This window comes from Papaver somniferum, chromosome 1 (assembly GCF_003573695.1).
Source record: "Papaver somniferum cultivar HN1 chromosome 1, ASM357369v1, whole genome shotgun sequence".
Classification (NCBI taxonomy): Eukaryota; Viridiplantae; Streptophyta; class Magnoliopsida; order Ranunculales; family Papaveraceae; genus Papaver; species Papaver somniferum.
In genome coordinates this window covers 167,068,378-167,090,695 of record NC_039358.1, presented here as the reverse complement: position 1 = coordinate 167,090,695, position 22,318 = coordinate 167,068,378, and the positions used below count along the sequence as shown (strand labels likewise).

At 36.6% G+C, this 22,318-nt stretch overlaps 3 protein-coding genes across 8 annotated transcripts; 1 reads left to right on the top strand and 2 right to left on the bottom strand.

Annotated features, from left to right (window-relative positions):
• Window positions 1-6,768: 6,768 nt before the first annotated feature.
• Window positions 6,769-8,735, top strand: LOC113307334 (30S ribosomal protein S5, chloroplastic-like). The gene is made up of 2 exons (XM_026555951.1): window positions 6,769-7,608; window positions 8,289-8,735. Exons 1-2 carry the CDS (start codon window positions 6,917-6,919, stop codon window positions 8,536-8,538), a joined length of 942 nt encoding a protein of 313 aa, XP_026411736.1. The 5' UTR covers window positions 6,769-6,916; the 3' UTR covers window positions 8,539-8,735.
• A 77-nt stretch (window positions 8,736-8,812) lies between these two features.
• LOC113307318 (leucine-rich repeat extensin-like protein 4) lies at window positions 8,813-10,252 on the bottom strand. The gene has a single exon (XM_026555950.1). It carries the CDS (start codon window positions 10,210-10,212, stop codon window positions 9,070-9,072), a length of 1,143 nt encoding a protein of 380 aa, XP_026411735.1. The 5' UTR covers window positions 10,213-10,252; the 3' UTR covers window positions 8,813-9,069.
• A 970-nt stretch (window positions 10,253-11,222) lies between these two features.
• On the bottom strand, window positions 11,223-13,969 carry LOC113307252 (ADP,ATP carrier protein-like). Of its 6 annotated transcripts, XM_026555945.1 has the most exons (5): window positions 13,708-13,889; window positions 13,126-13,199; window positions 12,527-13,024; window positions 12,015-12,386; window positions 11,223-11,920 (listed from the first exon to the last, which is right to left on the bottom strand). In XM_026555945.1, the coding sequence occupies exons 3-5, from the start codon at window positions 13,001-13,003 to the stop codon at window positions 11,621-11,623; spliced, it is 1,149 nt and encodes a 382-aa protein (XP_026411730.1). In that variant the 5' UTR covers window positions 13,004-13,024; window positions 13,126-13,199; window positions 13,708-13,889; the 3' UTR covers window positions 11,223-11,620. The 6 variants fall into 6 exon arrangements, with proteins under 6 accessions (XP_026411730.1, XP_026411728.1, XP_026411731.1 ...); XM_026555943.1 differs by lacking the exons at window positions 13,126-13,199; window positions 13,708-13,889 and adding an exon at window positions 13,896-13,969; XM_026555946.1 differs by lacking the exons at window positions 13,126-13,199; window positions 13,708-13,889 and adding an exon at window positions 13,910-13,967.
• Between the last annotated feature and the right edge of the window lie 8,349 nt (window positions 13,970-22,318).

The window sequence follows — 22,318 nt, the reverse complement described above, 5'->3', positions numbered from 1 at the left end:
TGTTTCAATGGACTCAGGTGGTAGGTTGTTCAGCCAGGTCTTGGCTTTATCTCTCAAGGAAAAGGGAAACATCTTAAGTTTCAAAACTTCATCAGTGAGGTCTTTTATTCTAACTGTCCCACAGATTTCCTCAAAGTCCCTAATATGAAAATAAGGGTTCTCATCATCTTTTCCTAAGAACATAGGGATCATCTGAAGAATACTAGGTTTTATCTCGAAATTAGCTGTACTGGCTGGCAATTTAATGCACGAAGCTCGGTTGGTCCTAGTTGGGAACATGTAATCTTTCAAAGTTGTCATCACTGGCACAGCTGAAGTACTAGGGGTACCTTCCTCACGAAGAGACCTATTTTCAAAACCGAATTTTCCAAAAACGGGGTTCTCAAAAGAAGAGTCTTCGAGCTCCCCGCTTTCACAAGAAGAACTTCTAGGCTCGTCACTAATCAAACGACCAAAAGTATTTCTTTTCCAAGCCCTTTCGGGCATACACTAAAAAAACAAAAGAAAAAGAAAAGCCCTAAAAGGAAGGGAAGTTATATGCAAACACAAACAAGGCTGACTCCACCACAGCAAACCTACTGATTTCTAGCAAACAAAAAGCATGATGGCTCCACTTAGATTGTTTCTAGACCAGCTTCTAATCCTTCGAATGGGAATTCGTTACAATTTGAGCAAACCCCTCTGGAATCAATCCGGGTCAAAGTAAGTTGAATAGAGGCGAGGGAAGATGCGTAGAGCTTTGATACCCAAGGCCTCACCGCATTCCAAGGCGGCGCAGTCACGCATTCAACTCACAGAAACCATCATGAACTTCGAAGTATGCTCAAAAGAGTAACCAATATTTTTCGAACGAGTTTCCTATTAAGCTCGTTACCCTATAGGTCTCGTTCTATTCCAAATTTTAGGTTTAGGTTCGCGTTTGGTTTTTTTTTCCTAAGGCGGGCAAGAAGAGAATGGTGATGAAATATGAACCCTTATCTTGTATGGCCAGTCCTTGCCCTTTACTAGGAAATTAAAGCAGACGTTTTCAAGTCCTCAGCATATATGCAAACGAAGGAATACAATAACTCGTTGATAGGGGATTCACGAGTGTTTCGACAAACTTACCTCCCGTTCCAGACGGGGGATGAACCGCTGAAGTCGACTCGGGCCACAACTCCAATGTCGTGTACGAACCCGAGGGGCCGAGGTGATATCGTAATCACCGTCCTTCTCTACAAACAGTTTAATATTTAATACTACCCTTCCGTAGGGTTTAAAAATAAAAGAATGTCCAAATGTCCAAGTCCAAAGTCCAAAAGAAAAGGAAAGTCTAAAAAAATATAATAATAAAAAAATAAATAAAATGTCTCTCTTTTTTTTTTCCTTTTTTTTTTAATAAAAACAAAAAAAAATCTTCTTTCGCTCCTTTCGCTTTGTCTTTTACTCCAAGTCTTAAGTATTCACCAAAGCTTTGGCAAAATTTTCTTTCGCTCCCAATTCCAAAATCTGTAAGAAAAAGACAAAAACCAAAAAACGTAAAGAAGAACAAATAAAATAAAAACAAATAAAAGCCTAAAAAAAAATATCTAAAAACTCTAGCCTAAAGAAAAGTCCACGTCGGCGGCGCCAAAAATTTGATGTGTTTTCAAAGTTGTTGTAGATAGTGATAAAAGGGTTGTTTTAAGACTTGTGAAGGCAATAAATTTTAGACTTAATAAAAATTTAAAAACAAAGAAAACTTGTTACAAAATTGACTTCAAGATATTAGAAAACAACCAAGACACTGATTTCACTATTACACATGAATAAATTATGGTAAAAAATCCAAAACTCTTATTATCTTTTAAGACTCTTATTTCTTAATTCACAAATAATCTGAAAAATTCTCAAAAATTAATTGTATCCCTAAGCATATATTATCTAAACAAAGCATAACCTATCTAATTGAATCACAACTAATGAATAAATTTTTTGCAAACAATTAAAAACTCTGCAAAAGCAGTGATTGAGTGAATTATAAATTATAAATTTGAGGAAATAAATGATTACCAATTATTCATGCGTAAATAGCTTTCTCACTGCCTTGGTTGTGGGAGAAATTAGCCTCTCATCATGTTGGAAACACGCTCAAAAGTTGATTTCATTTATGCTCAAAGATGGGTTTACAAATGATGAAAAGGGAGAAATAATTCAAAACCAGGTTCGTATAGCAAATGTCCTCCGGGGGTGCTCCGAGCAACTTTTCGAGCCGAATTTTCCAACAATATTTATTTCCTAAAAATACATAAAAACACAATATTAGTACAAAAATCGAGTTCCAACAAAGCAGACATTGAGGACAATTTAGACACAAAAATATGTCTATCAACTTTTCTGTGTAAGACAGAATGGTTTATCAAGTCTTCGACTTTGGGTCGTAGCAACTCTTAGTTGTGGGTGAGATCATCTAAGGGAACCAAGTGCGCAGAATCTAGTGTGGTTCTAGAGGCGTAAGGAACGCGATTGTACCTTCATCGTTGTGAGATTGATTAGGGCTCAACTACATTCCAACACGAAGTTAACTTGGAGTAGGCTAATGTCTATAGCGGCTTAATATAGTGTGGTGTTCAAATATGGACTAGGTCCCGGAGTTTTTCTGCATTTGCGGTTTCCTCGTTAACAAAACTTCTGGTGTCTGTGTTATTTCTTTTCCACATTATATTTTATTATGTAATAGAAATATCACAGGTTGTGCGTTAAGTTCAATCAGTTCTTGAATCCGACCTTTTGGGTTGTTAATTGAATTGATTGACACTTGGACATTGGTTTGTGATACCATCCAAGTTATTTCTCTTACCCAATCGGGCTCGCAAATTCCTATTTGTTTGATTGCAGATTGAATTAAGAAATTGAGATATAACTCTTTGATATACTTTTATTAAGATTGAGTCTGACTGTCTAGTTGATTCTCTTGAAAGTATATTGGAGTTAGTCCATACAGATTGCTAAGCGAAATATTGGGTGTGGTTTTTAGAGTCCCGCTTTTTCAATTGGTATCAGAGCAGGCAAACACCTTCAAGACCTCATAAGTCCGTGTTTGTAGGGATCTGACTACATGGACAGAGGCGCTATCTCTATAAACGTATCGTCAGTCTTCGATGGCTCGAGTTACTTGTGGTGGAAAATTTCTATGCGTGCCTTTCTTCAAGCACGTGATTTTCAATCATGGGTTTACGTTGTTAATGTCTATAATCCTCTTGTTGTTACAATAGGGACTGTAACTGTTTCAAAGGATATTGGTGATTATGATGCTGTCGAGGTTCTTGCTGCAAAGAAAAATTCTGACGGAATGAATGCAATCATCTATGCCATTACCCCAGATCTTCAGCACCATGTGACTACGTGCACTCGGTCTAAAGATGTTTGGGATATCTTAGAAACCATATTTTAAGGGAATATATCTCAAAAAAAGCTAGGCTTCAAAACCTAAATTCTGATTGGGAAAACCTTCGTATGGCAGATGAAGATTCATTTGATGAATTTAATTACAAAGTGACTGAAATTGTTAATGCATCTTTTGCGTTGGGTAAGATTATTCCTGAAAAGGACATTGTGATGAAAATTCTTAGATCATTGCCATCTAGATACGATTCTAAGAAACATGCCATCTTTGAAGGAAATAACCATGATGTGCTTTCTAGAAATACTCTGGTTGGGAAGTTAAAGATATTTGATCGTGAGCATGTATCCAAATCTGGAAAGGATATTGCTTTCGAAGCACAAAGGAACACTAAATTACTTGAGAAAAATAAAAGTGTTGGCATCTCTGAAGATGATCTTTCTGAGACTGATTCATCAGATGAAGATCTTGACAAGTCAGTCTCTTTGATCACAAGACAATTTAGAGATCTTCTTTAGAAGAAAAGTAAACGGTTCACCAGAGACAAACCTAAGTTATCAATCAAACCTCATAATCACATTCCTCCTAAAAACAGAGATGTTGACGATACTGATGATGAGGATATGCCACAGTGCTTCAAGTGTAAAGGTTTTGGTCATTTTGCGAATGAGTGTCCAAATCGTAGAAAATACACTGGAAACAAATGTCTTGCTGCAACTCTTGATAAAACGTCTGATCACTATGATTCTAATGAAGACGAAAAATCAATTGTTGCACTCCTCTGTGAAAATATTGATTTTGATAATTGTAGGAATACGTTCATCAACCTCGATATCCTTCCGGAAGAAACTTCAACCACTTTGGAAGATAAAATGGATTTCTCTTTGTCTAGTGGAAATTCTATTTTTAATTTTTCAGGTTCTACCGTTTGTCTAGCAGCATGCACAACTATGACGTCTGAACCATCCTCCATAATTACATGTTCTTATTGTACTCTCAAGGGTCATGAAATCTCCAAATGTTTCAAGTACAAACATAAGATAAGATATGTCAATAAACTTCAATGAAGAGCAAATAAATTAGCAAACAAGCTCAAACTTGTTCAGAAGTCGTCTGAGGTATGTAATCTTTTCTCTTACCCGAAGAAGTTAATTTCCAAAGAAACAATTAGACTTATAGAGAAAAGAGTACGGTCTAAACTGTCTGAGAAACAGGGTTCTAAGAATTCCGTTCAAGAAGGTTGCGGTGGACAGATTATTGTTCACCCCAGCACAACTTAATTGTGTTGGTTTTGCATCTTGTCTCATGTGCCTGGTTCAAGAGACAAGAGTTTGCACACTTCAGGCTTTAGAGGGGAAAAAAAAGGAAGAAAACGTTTTCTTTGTTTTGGTTTATTTTTTGGTCTTGCTTTTTCCGGTTTGGACTTCTTCCATCTTTTCATATCTAAATTGATATTGAAAGTGGTTTACTCTGTTTAATCAATAAAAAAAGGGGTTAATATCGATAATTCTGCCAGGGTTGTGAGTTATGCGTACGTGAATCCTTTTGAGTGTATAAAGGTTTCGTAACCCTACATTCCTTTTTCCTTCCCTGAAAACTTCTTTTTATCACAAGATTGCTTGTTGAATCTGATTTGTGAATTCCTTTCACAATCTCATACTGGTATGGAGAATCCAAGCATTATGTCTTCTGATGGAAAAGATGGTAATATGATTGTTAAGCCATCAATCATGAAGGAAAAGATAAATCTCCTGTACCTTCAACTTTGAAAAGAAAAAGGAGGAATGTGAGAAAACTAAGTGTTGTTCCGTCTAATCAACATAAGTTCTCTGGGGTTTTTGAAGAGTTGAAGGAAACAAGAAAGGAGATTCAGGAAATAAAGGCTATTGTTTTTAGGACTCTCGAAATTCAGAAGGCACTGGTTCGGCATCAGTCTAGAAGGTTTGTTGGAATTGACTCCTTTCTTCATGAACCTTATGTTCCCATGGCTGTTGACGAAAAGGAGTTCGGGGACGATAAAGAATTTTTTAGAGGTCTTAATATCTAGGAAACTTCTTATGAGAATTTATTCTTGTTTTATAATAAGGATACCTAGGGTTTGGAATAGCCATTATTGTGAGTTCACATAGCTATTTTCAACGATTTTCATCTTGCTAGATTTATTTATTTAAATTCTAAAGTTTATTTGGAAAATGATTTTGCAGTATTAATCTTTATGGTTTCATATATTGCAACTTGTCATGAGATATGTGTGTTTGCGTCCGTGAACTTTGATTGTCCCATACATGTCAAGAGTTAAGTCTTTCATATGTCAATATTGATAAAAGATTGAATGAACTTTTGACAAACAAAAGTTAAGCCTATTATGTCATTATGCAAATATTGATGGAAGATGAGATGAACTTTTGTTTACAAAGTTTAAGTCTATTATATGTCTTTATGCAAATATTGATGAAGAATAAAATGAACCTTTGAATATTCCGCAATACTGGTCTTTCCCTGATCCACATCTTTGTGTAAATACTGTGCGGCTCCGTAAATATTCTTATGCTAGGAATCTAAATCTAAAGAATATAGGAATCTAAATGAAATTAAGGGGGATACTCATGTTAAGTGGAGCTGGATCCTCTTCTTCCCCAAAAGTCATACCAAAATCTAAGAAACAAGCTAAGTCCAATAAAAACATAACAATCAGCATTGTGTGCACGATGAATTCAATGCTGATTGTTACACTACTAATAAAAAATAAAATTATAACTTTTAACTTTATATGTGTTTAATTTACAGTAGTGTGTTTTTTACAAAATATAAATTTAATGACTTCAATAAAAATCTCGAACAATATCTTTTAGCAATATATTTCCATCGGTTAATTTACAAACTTGAATTCTTTCTTTCCTTTTTAGTTACAGACCAATAAGTAATTACCATTCTCCATTTTATTATTTTGTAACCATCGCATATCTTTTCGACAACAACTCTAAGTTTGGCTTCATAAAATTATAAGATTTGTATTGGTTGTCGAGTTGAGATGCAACTTCTGCCATATGAAATTTATGATCTACAGAATTTGTGAGGGTTTTGGTTTGAAGATCATATATTTATAGTGTCCGACTCCTAAGACACATATCTAACTAGATTCAATAATTTAGTCCAACCATACCGTTCAACGATGTTTGAGTTTGATCTAATAAACCAGATTTGTTATTTACGCTTTATACCTTTTTGCCATGACTTATAACACGAAGTGGATTTGTAGCGCAATGGTAGCGCGTCTGACTCAGATCAGAAGGTTGCCTGTTCGATTCACGTCAGGTTCAGTTTTTTTACTTTTTTTTCTTTCTTTTTCCTCCTTTCCTTTTTACCAGTATCTAGTCTTTGCTAGATATAACCTCCCATTTACAGTCACTGAAAGTCCCTCATCTAATCTTAGAAAACAAAGAAATCCACTTTCATTGCAGATAAGCTGTTCTTCACTCCATCGAAGAAACAACAAGTCGAGAGAGCACAACAAGTAAATTAAAACACTCTGGTCACAATTTCTGCGTCTCTCCAATGGCTGCCTCTGCAAGTCCTCTCTCTTCATTCGCTTCCCTTTCTATCTCAACATCTAGAAAATTTCTCCCAAACCACACTTCTTTCTCCTTCTCAAACATCAAAACCCATAAACTCATCACACCAATTTCTTCCCTAAAATTCCCCCATTCAAAATCCCAAAAACCTAAACCCATAAAAGCTACACCCTCTGATGCAGAAACCATTTTCATGGAAAATGAAATAAACCCAGATGAAGATTTCACATTTGAGCCACCACCAAGACCAGAAGGTTATATTGAACCACCTTCATTTGATGATCTTCCACCAGAATCTGAAGATGAAATTGCAGCAGCCTATGAAGAATTGTATGGTCCTGCTTATAGTGGTATGAGTGTGCTAGGTAACGATGTATATGTTATGGATTCTAAGATGAAGAAAGCAACTGGGTTTGGTACAAAGACTAAGAAAGAGAAAATTAGAGATGGTTTTGAAGAAAGAGTTGTTCAAGTCAGAAGGGTTACCAAAGTTGTTAAAGGTGGGAAACAATTGCATTTTAGAGCTGTCGTTGTTGTTGGTGATAAACAAGGTCAAGTTGGAGTTGGTGTTGGTAAAGCTAAAGAAGTTGTTTCTGCAGTTCAGAAGTCTGCTGTTAATGCTAGAAGGAATATCATTACTGTGCCCTTAACTAAGTATTCAACTTTCCCTCACAGGTAACAAAAAGCAACTAAGATTTTTCATTTTCATAAATTATTACTCCGCAGTTGATAATGTGCTGTGTTTAGTTTTGGTGTTTGAAACTTAGTCTATTGAGCTGTAATTTGATTAGGTGAATACAGAAATCTTAGCTGAATTGATACGCTAACACATTGGTTACATTGTCATTGACGTGTATTCCGATTATGTGAGGTTCCTCCAATTTGTATAATCTATGCTAATGTTTATTTTCCTTGACTCACTGAGATCAAATGATTATCCTGCTCTGTTGGTGGATGGATGGCTATTTGATTTAATGTTTGGTACATTTTGAAATTTTATAGACAGCTCTTTTAAGTTGCTGTGGTTGGTTATATTCTTGAAAGAGTACTTTTCTATTTGAAGCAATCTTAGAGCTCACATTTGCCATAAACTGTTGAAAGTTATCATTTAAGTTTGGTGTCTAAATGCCATGCAACCCCTAGTGTTAATGGAGTATTTTCCCTCAGTAAATGAGAATCATTTGAAAGTCATCAACAAATTTTTTGCTCTGTGGTTTAGTTTCCTTCACTTTAAAAAATTTCTTCTGATTTTAGGATTTGCTTTCTATACATATTTCCTATATGCTCAGTTTCGTTCTTTTTACATGGTTGTATGTTCTTTGGTTATATAACATGCAAGATTGATGTCATTTCAGAGCTGACGGAGATTATGGGGCAGCAAAGGTGATGCTTAGACCTGCTTCACCTGGTACCGGTGTTATTGCTGGGGGTGCAGTAAGAATTGTGTTAGAAATGGCTGGTGTTGAAAATGCTTTAGGAAAGCAAATCAGGAGTAAGAATGCGCTCAACAATGCTAGGGCAACAGTTGTGGCTGTTCAGAAAATGAGACAGTTCAAAGAAGTTGCTCTTGACCGTGGCATCCCCATGGAAGAACTATGGAAGTGAGAGATTGTTCCAACTCTAGGTCTTGTATCCTTGTAAAGGAGCGCTGTAATTTGGTTTACTTTTTTCTTTTTGCAAGTCTTTTGTTGAGATCAAAGCAAAAACAACTAGTTACACTAGAGTTGATGCACAAAGCTTTTGTCTGTAAAACTGAATCAGATGAGATGGAATTGAATTCATGTTTAGTTTCTCTTTCGTGACACACGGGTACTTATGGAGTATTATGCTTTATATTTGTTATGTAAGCTGACGCAGATTTTTGACAGCCACTGCAGTGTTACTGAAGAAAGGGATATCCAGGAACCAAACCAAGAAACGATTACAGTTATTCTCAGGTCGAGCCAATTACAGGCTTATCATTAGTATAACTTGGTGAAACTAAAATGTCAAGAAACAGAAAGATACTTAACAGAATCTGTAACATTTCAATTCTGTTCTTGAATACGAAATGCGTGTAGTATGATTTTACTGCAGAGCAAGATAATACTAGTTCCAGGTCTAGGACTGGTAAGGCCAAAATAGAGGAGCTGCAGCTTAACCACCACCAACAGTGCCACATTGATAGTCCAAGCACTCCATGGGGTGCTCGTATACTGCATCACACTGTTCTTTGCTTCTCTGCAATGGCTTCTCTGGCAAACAGTTGCGACGATCATCATATACAATGCTTTTTGATGTCAGATTTCGACAAAAGCCTTCTTCTTCGCAGAAAAAGTTGTAAGAGTAAGTGAAATTTGTCAAGCTTGGTAAAACACAAATCGCTTCAGGTATGTTGCCGCTAAACATATTGTGTGCTACATCGAGCTGTTCCACATGCATCAATCCTGCAATGGTATCTGGTAGAGGTCCTACCAACTTATTGTAACTTACATCAAGCACTTTCAGCTTGTATAAAAACCCTATTTCTGGTGGTAAACATCCAGACAAGTTGGTGTTTATTAGCAGCAGTTCTTCCAAGCTGTCTGCTAACTTTGCAATGCTAGGAGGAAGACATCCTCCAAAGTTGTTGTTAGCAAAAACTATGACTGAGGCTGAACTACTGTTTATGTTCGATGGGATCACTGAAGTTAATCGATTGTTGTTGACAAAAATCGCATCAAAGCTCTTAGAGAAGAGCTCGGGTGGCAGTGGTCCTTCGAACTCATTGTAACGGAGATCAAGAAACTTGAGAGATGGTAGAGAGAGAACTACTGATGGGAACTTACCAACAAACCTGTTGTTACTGAGATCGAGCTCGAAGAGGAGGGTGAGATTGGCAAAGGATTCTGGCAGAATTCCACTGAAACGGTTACTGTTGAGATGAAGCAAAGCAAGATCAGTTAGCAATCCTAGTTCACCGGGTATAACTCCAGCTATATCTTGATGATTGAGATCGATTCCAGCAACAACTACGATTTCAGGTTCGTCAAGAGAAGGTGCACAGTATATTCCGTTGTAGTCACAGACCGAGTAACCAACCCAATTGGAGGTGAAGTTGCTAGGGTCGGAGTAGATTACTAGTTTCCATGCTTGGAGAGCTTCATAAGCTTGTTGAAGTTTATAGTCTGGACTTAAATGGTTGTGGGTGGTGGTTGAGTTGCTGATTTTGGATTTGGCTACTAGTTTATTGAAAGAGAAAGTGAAATGTAAAAATAAGACGATTAAAAGACTGAACTTGGAAGAAAAAGATGAAGCCATTGTAATATGTTCTGCACTGAAGGAATGATATGAAGCTAAGTGCATTTATACGGGACGATCCTCCTAGTGCATTTTTTTTGTTGGGGTCAGCTTGCTTCATCATTTCTTTCATTTGAAAATATTGATGAAACATTGATAAAGACATCCCAGGATGTGTATAATCCGAAAGGCCAAACAATAGTAAAGGAAATCATAGCCTAAGCTGACGGTAAGACTGAATCTTATGGTAGATCTCCATGAGAATTGCTTTTTTACTAACCTGATAAAGACCTCAAAACATTTGTCTGTATACACAGCCAATTCCAGTTTAGTTGTGAAATAAAGGGTGACAAATTATACACTACTAAGGATAATTCTGTTTGTAAAAATTCTAAGATGACCCAATTTGTTACAATTCGAAACCGTCTGTTTTGTTCTCTGCTCTAAGGCTTTACAATTCTTTTGAAGTACAAAACCACAGATCACTGTTTATATGCTGATGTGATAAATGTAGCATACAGACATTATGGTAAGAATTAATTCTAAGAAATGTCGCAGAGAAGCGGAAGGAAAATAATGCAAGGTTAAGGCGACGGAAGAGAGACATGGAAATGACCCAAGAGAGGGATGTGGCAGGACTGAGACATCCCTCCTTTAACGCATTTTGTTTTCTTAGTTCAGAGAAGGAAAAGTCGTTTCTTCAATTTGAAGTGATAAAAAGTGATTGTTCGGACACAGAATCGATTAGGCACCAAATGTTTATTCTTTTTACACCCAACAATAAGCTGCCAATTATCCATTTACATCGTTTCTTGTTGAGCATCATTCTCTTCAAACATACGGAAAAAATTTCATTGTCGTCTTCAATTGTTTATCCTCTCTCTTACAGACATCATTTGCGGTTGATACGCTGAGGCACACATTTGCCAGCGTCTCCCGTGATGTCATTGGGCTTATAATAAGATCAAGTCCTATCACTTGATTTTTAACTACACCTGGAATCAAATTTCAATTCTTATGCAAGAGATACGGATCATACAGACCGAATAATTGGCAATCAAACAATACGTAGTAGACCAGTTCAGAAAAACCTCGACTGACATAACTTCAGCTTTTACCATTCAAAAATGTCGACCGTCTGAATATCTAGAGAAAACATGGGCCACTATTTACACATCAAGACCACACTAATTTTTACATAGAATTGTTCTTTTATGTTCACCCAAAACATACTTCGCTCACTGCGTGATTGATAGATGCTACTTTACCATTTCTATACTATGTAAACCTCACTACTACCATACCTGACTAGTTCCTCTCAGTCTTGTAATCTAGAAAGTAAAGACAGCTTACTAAAACCCCTCAAGACACTGAAATGTAAAAATATTAACACCGCTATGTTCTCATCATCTCATCATCCCTGTTATTATTAGCCGGCTCCACCTGATCCATATTTCTTACCAAGCAAGACTAGCTGCAGCTTGTCATATCCTGCCAGCACACCAGCACCTGCAACTGCACGCAAAATGTTTGCACCAGCACCCTTGAAAAGAGATTTAGCACCTTCATTCTTGACTATCTGGGTGAATGCATGGAGTGAGCTCTTGTACTTCACGACTTCACCAGATGTCATCATCATCCTTCTTCTAACAGTATCTATCGGGTAGGAGGCTAAACCAGCTCCAATTGTGATACCCCAACCTAAAAGGAAACTCGCCAGGAAACTATCCTGTAATCACCAAAACAAACATGCGAGTTAACATTTTATCAACAACAGTGCTGAAATATAACACACTGGTCGGTAATCTTCCAATCTCACTTACCTGCATATTTCCAACAAGTACAACGGGTTTTAAAGAATCGTACATTCCAAAGTAGAGCCCACGGTAGACGACGATACCAACACAGGAGATGTTAAATCCACGATAGAGACCCGCAATACCATCAGATTTAAGGGTTTTCTTGTAGACATCGATCAGACCGTTGAATTGCCTTTCCCCGCCTTTCTTGGCAGCCTTGGCATCATTTGCGAGACGTGTTCGGGCATAATCCAAGGAGTAGACAAATAGAAGGGATGAAGCACCAGCTGCACCTCCAGAAGCCAAGTTTCCAGCAAACCATTTCCAGTAGCCATCTCTATCCTTCTTAAAGTCGAAAAGTCTTTTGAAGGAATCCTTGAAAGCAAAGTTCAGAGCCTGCCATTCATACACTTCGAACGTAAACACCCCGAAGTTGACTCAAAGAACAGAAAACATAACTGAATGAGCTCACTCAACTAGAGAAAGCAACATAAAAACCTAATCGAGTAGAGTCATAAACTAAGAAATAAGCTGACCTGGGTAGGAAAGTATCTGATAACATTGGCAGTATTGCCTCTCCATAAAGCGAGAACGCCTTCATTTTTCATTGTTCTACCAAAGCAGTCGGCTATTCCGCTATAGGGTCTTGAGAGACGACCAGACTTGATCATTTCATCCTGATTCTGAATCAAGAGCTTTACACGTTCAATTGGAGCAGCAGCTGTTTTTGAGACAGCAGCAGATACTCCTCCCGTAAGAAAGTCAACGGCGAAACCTTGAACACCTTTCTCTGCTGGTGCATGCACAAATACAGGTGTCATAGGGGACATAAAGGAAATGCTATCTCCCTGGCTCGGGGGCTGCACAAAACTTTGTAAACCTCCATTCACATGTAAACTGGTGATATTCTGACTAACTGTGTTCACGGCCAAATTGGGAGAGAGCTTAGAGTAGAGATAAGATTGACTACGTATCATGTCAACTACAGATGGATGTTGCAGTCCAACCACCATGGTTGCACTCTATGAGGTCACCTGTATAAAAAGCATAATACGTCGAGATTAAACTCATTGAGAGATACGACAAGTAAAACTGAGATGCTAGTCTAGTATATGATTCATCAATAGTTCATTACTCAGAGGTAATCCACAACATTCAGACAGTGATTTCCCAGTTCCCATATATTTCAGAAACCAGTCCACAATGATGCTGCATGCATAACGAAATAAAAAGTTGAGAAGAAGTTCATGCACTAGTAACCTCTTTCAAGATTTGATGAGCACGATTTTTGTCTATAAAATACTTTAACAAATATACAGATGCAAACATCTAAAAATTCAGTCATTTCGCGTTACTTTGAAACCCCATTCGCGTTACACAAATTCAGATTTATCAGTAACATAATAGATAAATGGCAGATAAACAACTACAAGTTTCAACTTATGGTAGACCTTGAGGCCCAAGACGAGGAAAACTTTAGTTTGCTAGCTGAAAAAGATGAATTTAGCTAGTCCTACCAATTTACCTAAGTAATGGCAAACAATTAAAATGGCCTACAATATGAAACATCCAAATCCAAAAAAAAAAATATGGTGTAACATATGATAAATCTAAAATCAAAAGATAAACGAAGATCATCATTCACAATTTCACAAAATTATGTAATCCAAGTTTACCAAAATTATTAATAATCAGAATATCTTGAAAATAATCTCACATGAGATTTTTGAGCCTAACAGTTTTAAGTTCCTTTTATATCCCATGTCATGATCCAACTGATTTAACACTAAAGTTAGTGCAATAGCAACAAGAACTACATAAACCCTAATCGAGGTAGGTAATAATATCAGTGAAAACAAAGAAAAGAGAGACTCTAAACGTCAGTAAAGCTGTGGAGAGTAGGACCTTCTTTCTTCTACCTTAAACTTCGCGAAAGCTCTACACTAGAAAAGAAGAGGGTACTAGGTTCTTTGAGGTAATTACCAAGCTACCCACGTTTGAAGCCATCTGTGTGTTTTAAACTTTTCGAGAAAGATATCACAATGACAACAACACCCTTTACCGGCTGCTAGATTTGGACAGCGGACTTGTAAATGTCCAAAATTTGGATGGATAGCAAGGACCGGATTGTAAGTTGAACGAATAAGTCGCCCTAACTTCTACTCCCTCCCTACCATATATAATTCTTAGATTAAAATTTTTTTATTAATTTTATGCATTTATATGTTTTTTTCTATTTTACTCTTAATTATATTTTCAATGTTAGAGACATATACTCACTTGTGATGATTCCCAAGCAAATAAATAAGGGTAATATAAGTAAAAAGACGTTTTGAAATTTGGACTCCGCCTATATAATGGTACAAGGAAAAATGAAAATTCCGCCTATATAATAGGTATGGAGGGAGTATAATTTTAACCATTTTGATTGCAATTTACTCAATCATGGAAGAAATTGAAAACGTTAAACACAGAAAAAGAAAAACACAGATACCATATGGGATCCAAAGAAGAAATACAGACGGAACATTAAACTCTGACTCATTTTAGACACCAAGAAGTCACAATTCACTTTCAGCAGGATTATAAAAAAAAGATTGAAGTTCCAGCCTTTTCTCTCTCCTCTAAATCGGACGACTATGCATTTCCAACTCGGTTAGTATCTTCTTCGATTTCAAGATTTTAATTTGATTGTTTCACTATCTATTTGATTATTATTGTTAAAATATTATATTACAATGATTTGCATACTCATTTAAACTAGTTTTTCATTCATAACCTCTGATTTCCTTACTTATTTTTCTTATTTCTTTTATTTTCTTTGCATTATGATTCACTAATTTTTTCGTACTCTCCCAAGATGTGTTTACAGTTTGATGTTTCCCTAATAGTGTTTGCCAATTGTATTGTTGTGTTCATGGCGTTTGCCGATCTTGTTTTTACAAATCGTTGGATAGCAAGGAGGATCTGTGATAGATTCAATGGTGCTTGGTTGAAGAAGATTCATAACTGTACCGACTCAGTCCCTAGTCAAAAATCCCGCTCACCAGAAAATTCAAAAAATTCAAAAACCTCATTTACTGGGTCATCCGTAATTGTAGGCATACCTTAGTTATTAGCCTAGCCATCTCCAGCTGTAGTTATCTTAATTATTTCCATTCCTATTCTCACTCCTTAAATGAGCATATCCCGGTGGAAGGTAACAATATTATCCGCATTCATAGACTTTACTCAAATAGTTTCGTCATCTTCAATATTAAAACTCAACAAAACCCTAAAAACTACACCAAACCCAAGACTTTTAATAATCTCATCATGGAAGAAGAAGGCTCAACATATGTTGGCGAGTTGGTTAACAAATTCAAAAAGGCAACTCTGGAGCTAGGAGATACTAGTGAGATTATTATCGCTCAGCCTGATGATGATAAAACTGTGGAAGAGTGCACTTGGGAAGCAAGTGGTATTGGAAGGGTTATTATAGAAGGAAGAATGAGCCATGAGACGGTGCTTAAATACATCAAATTTACGCGGCCTTTCATGACAGAGGAAGATGTCAAGATAGTGGAGATTGATCCAAATACCTTCATTTTCAAGTTTAGCAACTGGGATTTTCTGAAAAAAGTTATAACGGAACGTCCCTGGAATATCAACAAAAAACTTTTGGTAGTTCATGACTATATTCCTGAGCTCGTGTACACTGAAAAGCATTGGGGTTTTCAACACTTTTGGATCCAACTCAGATTCATCTTACCTGAACACATGAATGTAGCAGCTGTGACGAAGATTGGAGAGATTATGGGGGAAGTGATAGCTATTGAGCCAAAGGATGCTATCCCAGTTGGCAGTGTTCCTGTAAAAGTTTGCGTTAATGTCGATCTCTCCATCCCCTTAAGAAGAGGTGTTAAGGCAATAACAAATGCTGGTGTGACTCGTTGGATCAAATTCTTCTTTGAGCGCCAACCTCCTGGCATATGCACTGAATGTTACATGATCAAACATTGTAGGGGAGCCTGCAAAGAGGCTGCAAACTTCTTGGCTAAGGCACACGAAAAGCCTTATTACTTTGGAAAAGTCGACAATCTTAGGAAGACTGTGAGCACCAAAAGCATTGTAGGCACTCCATCTTCTAGAAGCAATCAGAAGAACTTTACTAAAACTACTATCTTTGTTCCTCCTAAAGATGGTGAAGCAGTAAACATAGATTTTCTCCTTAAGCAGAAGGATGCAAGTGGTGAAGATGATACTAGACTAGGAAAAAGACTTATGATTACTAATATCCCCAACCCTAATCCTAAAGAGAATGAATCTTTTTTTCAACCAGCTCAATCAATGAATCAGACACGGATCCCCAACAAGCTCACAGGTGCACAACTCGAGGAAAGCAAGTTATTAATGCATCAGAGGAGAGTCAGGTACATTCTATCATTAAGCTTAGCATTTCATGCATTAAATTTTACTACATTATAAATTTTTACAATCATTCCAGTTTTGACTTTCACATGTTCATCTATAATTGTTTCCTTACGTAGAATTGCATGCATCTACTCTTGTACTAGGGTTTATAAAAAATTTACAAGCTCTTGTCTCCTATATTTTTTAGTTTACTCTCAAATTTTGAGCATTATGAGGATACTCTCTTGTAATGTGCAAGGTTTAAAAACCTATGAAACTCGTAACCATTTGAATGATGTCGTTAGGACCCAAAACCATGATGTAATTTTTCTGTGTGAAACAAAAATTAAGCAAGAAAAGAGCAAACCCTTACTAATCCATTATCAATACCCAAATCAAGCTTTCATAGATCCAGTAGGATTATATGGAGGTTTAGTGCTACCTTGGAAGAATGGATTTTTATGTGATTTGTTAGACTCTAGATTAAATGTTTTCAACCTAGCAGTTCAACATGATCCTAGTAAAGTTGAATACCTTCTCACCTGTATGTATGGCTATACCAACTACAGTAAAAAGAAAGAGCAATGGGAATACATTCAACAAATTGGAAGTAACCATACGGGCCATTGGATAGTTATTGGGGTTTTAAATTTCCATCTTATAGACACCAATAATAGAACTTCTTCTTCAGCTGATGGTCTTGTGAACAACATTACACAATCTTGTGGCCTTGAAGATTTAGGGTTTGTTGGAAAAGACTACACTTGGTCTAGAAACAATATAGAAACTGGTATTAGAAGATCCAGAATAGACATGGCTTTAGGAAATGTTGATTGGAGTAATGACTATCCTAATTCCAAACTTATGCATCTAAATCAAGTTGGGAGTGATCATATTTCGATTCTGCTTCTTACTAACTCTCATGACACTGCTTGTTGGAAGCCTTTTAAATTTTTTCTAACTTGGTTAAAAGATGCAACCTGCTCATCTGTCATTGAAGAGGCCTGGAACATTGAGGTTACTGGTTCACCTGGGTTTCAAGTGGTGAAGAAATTTCAGTCAGCAAGAAAGAGACTTTCCATTTGGAACAAATAACACTTTGGTAATATTAACCAAAGAGTTGATGAGTTACAGAAAGAATTAGAAGTCTTACAGTCACTTCCTCCTACTGATGACACCCACAACAAAATTATCTGCATCAACAAAGATATCAGTAAATGGCACAAATCAAAAAGTGAATTCTACCAACAGAAATCGAGGGACCATTTTATCAAAGACATGGACAACAAAAACAAATACTTCCACTCTAAAGTTAATAGAAGAAGAATGAGAAATAATATTGATGCCTTAAAAGATCATTCTAATAATTGGTTATTCACAAGGGAAGACATTTCACAACATCTTACTTCTCACTTCAAGAGTATAAGTACTTTTGTTCCAGTTGTGCAAGATGAAAGTCTTTTTCAGGTACTGCCTTCCATTGTTACTGCAGATGAAAATGCTTTGCTTACTGGTGTTCCTACTACTCAAGAGATTCATGATACTCTCAAAAGTATGGAGAACTGGAGTGCTCCAGGACCAGAAGGATTTCAAGCAGAGTTTTATAAGAGTCAATGGCACATTATTGGAAATGATGTTAGTCAGATGGTTATCAGATTTTTTGAGACTAAGCATATGGTGAAAGAAATAAAAAAAAAACTTACATATCTCTTATTTCAAAAAAGAAGAAACTCATTTGTGCAGCTGACTATAGACCAATTGGTCTATGTAATACTTCTTACAAGATAATTTCTAAAATCATTGTTAACAGACTCAAACCTCTCATGGATAAGATTATTTCACTATATCAAGCAGCTTATGTTTCTGGCAGGTTAATTAGTGACAACACAGTCATTGCTCAAGAGATAATTCATTCCATGAAAAAGAAAAGAGGACAAATTGGTTGGCTTGCACTCAAACTAGACATGTTTAAAGCTTGTGACAGGCTTGAGTGGAATTTTCTTCTTAAAGTGTTGGAATTCTTTGGTTTTAGTAGAGAGTTTTGTGATCTCATACATCAGTGCATAAGTACTACTTCTCTGTCAGTCATGTTAAATGGATCACCATGTGAAGAATTTACACCAACAAGGGAAATCAGACAAGGTGATCCTCTATCACCATATCTTTTCATCCTTTCTATGGAATTTCTTTCAAGACATCTTGTTGCAGCTCAACAAGATAAGACAATACAAGGGTATTAAAGTGGCCGCTACTTCTCAAGCCATCAATCATTTGCTTTTTGCAGATGACTACTGATGTAGTTTTGAAAGTGGTAGTAAAGTATGTTCAACTCGGATTGTGTAAAGGTTTGATTTAAGAACTAAGAATAAAAATACTAAAAATATATTCACAAAGTTGTCACGAATATCGAGAGGTACTGAGACTTAGGATTTCACCACTAATCACATTCAATTGGTTCATATGATGACTCATAACAATTATAGCTCTTTTGTTGACTCTTTTCTTTGCCAAAAGTAGATTTTATAAAGCATTAGATGTAAATCACAAGCATGACGCATCAAAAGTTCCTAAAACCCAGCATGCGACATCAAACAAAATCACAACTAATCAAGAAAAATCATAAATCGATTAAAACAAGTGCAAAAGTCATAAAGAATCAATTATAGTTACCAAGTGATTGTGAAATAGGGCTTCCTCCATCATCCCAGTGTTGGGGTTTAGCTCCTCATGTCAAAAACACGCTCAAAATATTTAATCATGGCTCAAATAGGTGTTTTTATTGAAGAAGTGAATCTGTAACAGATATAATTGTTACAGAATCCACTGTTGCGGATGCTGCCCTTACAAATGAATTCTAACAGGAATAGTTGTTGCAAAGATGTTACAAAGGTATTGGATTTGAAAGATTAGGTAACGGTTTCTTGCTAAGTTGCGAAGTGTTCTACGACGTTGTTCTTCGGCAGCAGAAACGTCTTCTCTGCAACTCTTGATTTTCACCTCTGCAGCTTCACCAACCCCTCAGCTCCGTCCCCCAAAGTTTAGACTCCCTTCTATGAACTCCCAGCAACTTATATATAGCCAACAGAGCGATTTAATCTCCCCAAAACTTCTCGAAATCTCTTCTTTTCTTTTCTTGGCAGTTACGGCAATAATCTCTTCCCAAAATTGTTTCACGCGTTTCTGAGCTTTCCAACTTATCTCAAACTCTTCCTTAGATAGATATGTATCTTTGGGAAGAGTTTCTTGCCTTTAGTATTCCTAGAATTCCAAAAATAAGTTATACAGAGACCCGTGCAAAACCTGACTTCTATTTCTTTTTCCGGCTATTCTAGCCAATTTGGGTTCAAACAAAAGACTTCACCAGGCCTGTTTAGGCCTAGGGAGTAAACCCAATCAATTTCAGCCATTGAATCACTCTGGAAATCGATCGAATTCAATCCCCAACTCTGCCAGTTGCATGCATATTTTTCCCGCCAAAAACTATAAAACTTGATTCATCTCCTGCGGATTGTCTAGCCAATTCTGGGCAAAAATAAGACCATTACCAGCCCTGTTTAGCCAAGAGGAACAAACCCATTTGATTTCAGCCATTGAATCTCCCTAGAACACCTTCAATTCTTCAACCCTAATTTTGTTCTTATTTTCCCTCCAAAATTCAAATTTCAAATGAAGAAGATGACCTCCCCTTATCCAAAGTGAGAGTCCGTATAGTAATTTTCTCCAACGAGCACAAAAACCACTTTTTTAGCCAATTTCGCCGCAAAAGCTTATTTATCCAAAAATACGTACAGGGACATAAAAAGCCATAATAAATATAAAATCGAGCACTAATAATATATATAATTGAGATTATATAAGACACAAAAATGTGCCTATCAACTGCTTGATTTTCACTCAAGCAAACATAGATTCAGTCAACAATCTGTTGCAGTTATTACAAAATTTCAGTACTCAATCAAGTAAGATGATCAACTTTGAAAAATCTTCAGTGCATTTCAGTAAGCATACAAATCCAGAAGTTGTTGTATCTCTTACACAAATTCTAGGTGTTAAAACCATGAACTCAAAAGAGAGATATCTTGGTTCTCCACTGCTTCTTGGGCATTTTAAACAAGAGGCATTCAAAGCAATTGAAGAAAATTTCTTAAGCAGATACTCCACATGGTCTTCCACCTCTCTTACACAAGATGGCAGATCCACCATGATAAAACATGTCCTGAACTCTGTACCTGTATATCAAATTGGTACTTTTAAGCTTCCCAATAATCTAATGAACAAGCTTACAACAATCCAGAGGAAATTTTTCTGGGGACATAATTCTAACAGAGGACACAATCCAATTGGTTGGAAGAAGGTATGCAAATCTAAAGTTTTTGGTGGTCTATCCTTCAGAGATCTTGAAAAACTCAATCTAACCTTGTTAACCAAACTGGCTTGGAGATTGAGTACCGAAACAGATGCTCTTTGGACTAAGATTATGGGCAGCAAATATTTCAAATATGGCAATATACTTCATCAGGACATCAAAGCAGAAAATTGCTCTTATACTTGGAATGGAATCTCCAAGGGTTTAAAGGTAGTTCGACAAAATTATTTCATGGAGGTGAATAATGGGAAGCGAACCAAAATATGGGTGGATAGGTGGATACCATGTGAAAATACACCTCCTCAGCCTGCTAATGAACTCCATAGATTTTATCAAGATGTTGAAGAATTAATACTTCCTAACTCAAACAGCTGGAATGTTGTTCTCCTGGATCAACTTTTTGATATCAACACTTCTCAAAAGATTCAAGGCATTTACTTGGATTGCTCTAAAGAAGACAGTATGGTGTGGATGCCAGCAAGAGATGGCAAATTTTCAGTTAAAAGCACCTACAAAAAGCTCACCATGAACACCTCGGAAGCTATAGTAAATGGAAGAGTTATTCAAAATAACACTTCGAAGAGACTCTGGAGATTTAATACAACTCACAGAATTAAGTTGTTTGCCAGGAGATGTATTCATGATTCTCATTCCACAAGAAGCAGACTGGCTCGTTTCAATCCTAGCATTGAAACTCACTGTGCAGTATGCGGTCACAATGAGGAAACAATGGAACATATTATATTTCATTGCTCTCATGCTAGAACAGTTTGGAGGTTAGTGAATGTGGATATTGATGAAGTGCAAAGGAATTACAATAATATCTCAGCCTGGGTTGAAAGCTGGTTTTCGAATATCCATGATGATGATAGAGGTTTAGCAACCTTAATGATCACTGCATGGATATTATGGAAGGACAGATGTGACAAGGTTTTTCAGGAAGTTAATCTAAACCCATTTAATAGCATGCATAGAATTCATTACCATATGAACTCTCATTCACATACCCCTACTGTAAGCCAAAACATGTTACATCCTCCTGTCCAATCTCTTTGGAAGCCTCCATTGCATAATGTTCTAAAACTTAACATAGATGCCTCTTTTGATGTGAATACTAACACTCTTGGCACTGGCATTGTTTTGCGAAATCATGCAGGTAGCTGTGAAGGGATCAGAGGAAACTACTCAAATGGAGTGCTAAGTGCTGAGGCTGGAGAATGCACAGCTATACGAGAAGCTTTACTGTGGGCTCAAGAAAAACATCTCACAAACATCCATATAGAAGCTGATGCAAAGCTAGTAGTTCAGTCAATTACTGATGATGTTTTCCTGATATAGTGGGAGAATAGAAATATTTTGAAGCAGATTAAAAGTCTGAGAACCAGTTTTAATTCTTGCAGTTTTTCGTATGTTAGTAGAAATGATAATAAAGTGGCTGATGCAGTTGCTAGAACTGTTAGGGATACAGCCACAAACATTAGTCTTTTAAATAATTTCTCTGAAGATATATGTAGTCTCTTGGCAAGAGACATAAACTATCCTCCTATTTAAGCAATACAATTCCTTTTCG